Source organism: Sitophilus oryzae, unplaced genomic scaffold (genome assembly GCF_002938485.1).
Source record: "Sitophilus oryzae breed Bouriz unplaced genomic scaffold, Soryzae_2.0 scaffold_565_pilon_pilon, whole genome shotgun sequence".
Lineage (NCBI taxonomy): Eukaryota > Metazoa > Arthropoda > Insecta > Coleoptera > Curculionidae > Sitophilus > Sitophilus oryzae.
Window position 1 is genome coordinate 37,250 of NW_022147157.1, and position 3,835 is coordinate 41,084.

At 33.1% G+C, this 3,835-nt stretch overlaps 1 protein-coding gene across 1 annotated transcript in view; it reads left to right on the forward strand.

The window, feature by feature from the left end:
- LOC115887379 overlaps window positions 1-3,829 on the forward strand; it is an 11,858-nt gene extending 8,029 nt beyond the window's left edge. Inside the window, exons 4-6 of the mRNA XM_030906793.1 lie at window positions 1,546-1,770; window positions 2,144-2,172; window positions 3,672-3,829. Coding sequence (XP_030762653.1) covers window positions 1,546-1,770; window positions 2,144-2,172; window positions 3,672-3,823 — 406 coding nt within the window. The 3' untranslated portion in view covers window positions 3,824-3,829. The remainder of the gene's footprint in view (window positions 1-1,545; window positions 1,771-2,143; window positions 2,173-3,671) is intronic.
- The last annotated feature ends 6 nt before the right edge of the window (window positions 3,830-3,835 follow it).

Genomic DNA, 3,835 nt, shown 5'->3' on the forward strand with positions numbered 1-3,835 from the left:
GATTATACAGGGTGGCGCGTCATATACGACGCGGTTTTTGCAAGGAGAACAAAAGTTTGTATTGAAGTGAAATTTTCTGAGCTTATGTAAGTCAATTTAAAGTATCTTCTAAATATATGTAGAGTTCTACAGGGTGTCCCCAAAAAAGTTACACATCAAAGTTATGTTTTTTGTTTTTGGGAACACCATATATATTAATTGATTTTTGGATTCTAGTAAAAAAAATAAAGGTTGGTTTCATTAGAAAAGTATATGACTAAAATGTATAGTTTTTGAAATACACTCACCGGCACGAAAAATGTGCACCTTAAAACTTTGATGTATTTTAACGGTTAATATATTTTATTTTAATGGGCCGATGTTGATGATTTTTTAAGCAGTGTGTTGCCAAATTATTTGACTTCTTAGTATCTTTTTCTAAATTAAAAATGAAACTCCCCATCTGTTAATTATACGAGGGAAAACAAAATGTTAATATTTTTGATGAAAGTTTGAAACACCCTGTGAAATATGTTAAAACAGCAAGAAATTTATAAATTATTTTTTCATCTAGATACATCCTTTCTCGATGATTTGTTTTTTGGTTCATCTCATTAGCTTTATTTTTGTTGGAAATATTTGGTTTTAAAGAAGGCACTAATATTCTTCGTAACTTTTACATTAAGACCATGTCTTTGCTTTTGGACCTAGTCAACACATCTAGTAAGTTCTGGTCCCGAAGCAGGCCTTCTTGACATTGAAGATTTGCTTCATTTAATATTTTTCTTGTAGTCCGTTAGTTAATATGTACGTTCCTTAAGTGCAATTCATTATCAATTTGAAAAGCTGGCAAACGGCGGTTTCTTAGCGATAAACTTACAATAAGTCGATCGTCTTGATAAGAAGTTCTCTCGACTCACTCTGTATATCTATAAAAATATTTTTGAAATGTGAACTACCATTAAACATACATTTTGTAAAAGGTTTGGAGTGAAAATCTCAAATAGGAGTTTTTCCGGAAAACGGAGCCCTTTTGTATGTAAATACTAAAGTGAAAGCAACGAATTTAAATAGGTAAACTTTATAATATATCTTATTAACAATACAATGCAAAAAGTTTTATAAAAATTGGTTCACAGTAAATGAATTCCGAGGTTTGTATCTCATAAGGACTTAAAGCACTCCACTAAATAGTAATAAGTGAAAAAAACTTGATTTTGGTCGGGAAATTTTTTGGAAATTTTGCTTTTGAATGTCTACCAAACCCTTCAGTTCTAAGAAATCAAAGTTTTAATTTCTCACCACAATTTTTTTTGACGGATGATAATCAAGGACCAAAATAAAACACTAAATTCACCACAATAGACAATAGAGAAAATTACTTCCACTAATTTGGACGTTCTGAATGCTTTCATTGAAATAAAAGGAACAAACTTCAACGCTAATTGAAACCACTAATTTATTACACTAATTTCGAGGTTCTCAATGAAGCTTAAATATTAATTGAATTACTTTTCAAATGTAAAACGAGAATTCAGCAAATTTAAATTGTGTTCTCTTTTCCAGGGTGGTTATTATACGGAGATGCATGAACAGTACTTTTTACATGATGATCGCCTGTCTCTGTTACGATTTCTTGTGCGAGATTAGAGATCCGGATATTACGAAGAGACCGCATATAATTCTTCATCCTTTACCTGGTACGCCTATCATCTCCATTAACATAGCAATAAACCTCTTGATGATAGGCTGGTTGGCAGCCATCATTAATATACACAAGGATATTCTAACGTAAGTAAAATAGAAAAGTAAAGTACAGTCTGTTGCATCGCCTACCTGAACATAGGAAATTTTAGAAATGATGCGTAAGTTACCTTACATTTTTCTGTAAAATAAAATGGGGAAAACTTATTCATCTTTTTTAAAATTTACATGTGATTTCCTACGTTGAGATCGACGATGCAACGCAGGGTATATTCAGGGCAGTGGGGCAAGTGGTTATGTAATGGTTATGTTTCTGGTAGGCCCTAAATTAACTCACTAAATTTTGGTGTGTATTTCCCTTACTATTTGGCTATTTTCTATTCCTCATTATGCACCCCCTTTTGGTCAGAATTCAAAATTTAGTATTGATTGATAATAATTGATTTTTTTTTAATTTCAGGTGTGAGGACGAATTGAGGGCAAAAAGAGGTAATAAGAAATATATTTTTAAAGTTTTAAATTTCTAATCCAGGGTTAAGTGGTGTATAGGGTGTCCCATTTTAGTTGAAATCATACGGTATCTCCGTTATTAGTGAGAGGGTCCATTACTTCATGGGTCCATTGCATTGGTTCCAATTCATTGATGAGAAATAATAATTTAACAAAATTCTAATATTTTCAAAGTTGTGAGGGGGAGCCCCATCTTGCTGACAGTATATTTCACGTAAATTAGCTAAAGGTGTATTTAAAAGTTCCGGTACGATAGCTTCCAAGATTTACAAATAGCGGTTAGAGTTAAGTCTCTCTAATATACAGGGTGGTCCGAACTGTATTCCGGAAACTTCAGCAGCATATTCTGCAGGTAATAATAAGTAAAAAATTCGTATAAATGTATGTCCTAAAATGCTTAGTTCCGGAGATACAGGGTGTAGAAGTTTCATTTTTATTTCGATTTTTTCGATATTGTCAATATTTGGATGAAAAATGGCGTCTGGAAGTTTTTTGACATAAGAAATTTTATTTTGAGGCTTTTTAACTCCTATTGGTAGAGGGCGCTATCTACATGTGTTTTAACTATTTTGAAGCGTAATAACTTTTCGTCCGTACCTGTATATAACTACTGAGTGAAAAAAATATACATTTCCGTGATTCTCTACGTAAATGTATATTTTTTTACTCAATAATTTTATACAGGTACTGACAAAAAGTTATTAGTTTTCAAACCAGTTAAGCAATATGCAGATGGCGCTCTCTACAAGTAGGAGTCATATTGACATCAAAATCAAATTTCTCATTTCAAAAAACTCCCAGACACCAATTTTTATCCAAACATTGATATTACTTCAGAAATTATTCGGAAATGGAAAAAATCGAAATAAAAATGAAACTTTTACACCCTGTATCTCCGAAACTAAGCACGTTAGGACATACATTTATACGAACTTTTTTACTTATTTTTATTTGCAAAATATGCTGTTGAAGCTTCCGGAATACAGTTCGGACCACCCTGTATAAGTGGCTCCCAAGAGAGTGGCTCCCAAAATAAAACAAGAGACAGATAGCAGTATACTTTTAATATTTTTTTAGTTTCTTTTATTATCAATTATGGCCTAATATGATCTTTTAATAAAAACTTTTAAATATTGCAGTAAATACTGAAAATAAATATAGAGTGATATATATTTTTGGGAAGCTTATGACAAGCCAGATCATATAATTTATAAATATACGAAGAGGGCAATGCAAATTTTGTTGACGGCATTTTCCATTAGACAAAAAAGTGTGGGAGGTTTGAGCAAACCGCACCCTTCTATCTTCACTAATAACGGATATACCGTATGATTTCAACCAAAATGGTACCCTGTACATAGGTTTCCAACAATGCAACTAATCTCAAGTCGGCAGGCTGGTAACAAACAGCCTGTGATTATAGAATAAAGATAAAAAATATGTTTTCTTCTGACTTTTTTTCTGATGTCTTTTTACAGCCGAGAAACGCAGGGAAGCCAAGGAAAAGGCTCGACGCAGAGCGGAGAAGAGAGAGGCTCGTGCCAACGCTCCTCCATGGCAGTTCATGCCAAATCCAGAACGCGAGCTGGCGCCCAGAGGAGGCCTGCATAGACGCAAAAGAAGGCGGTAAACTAATTCTTCC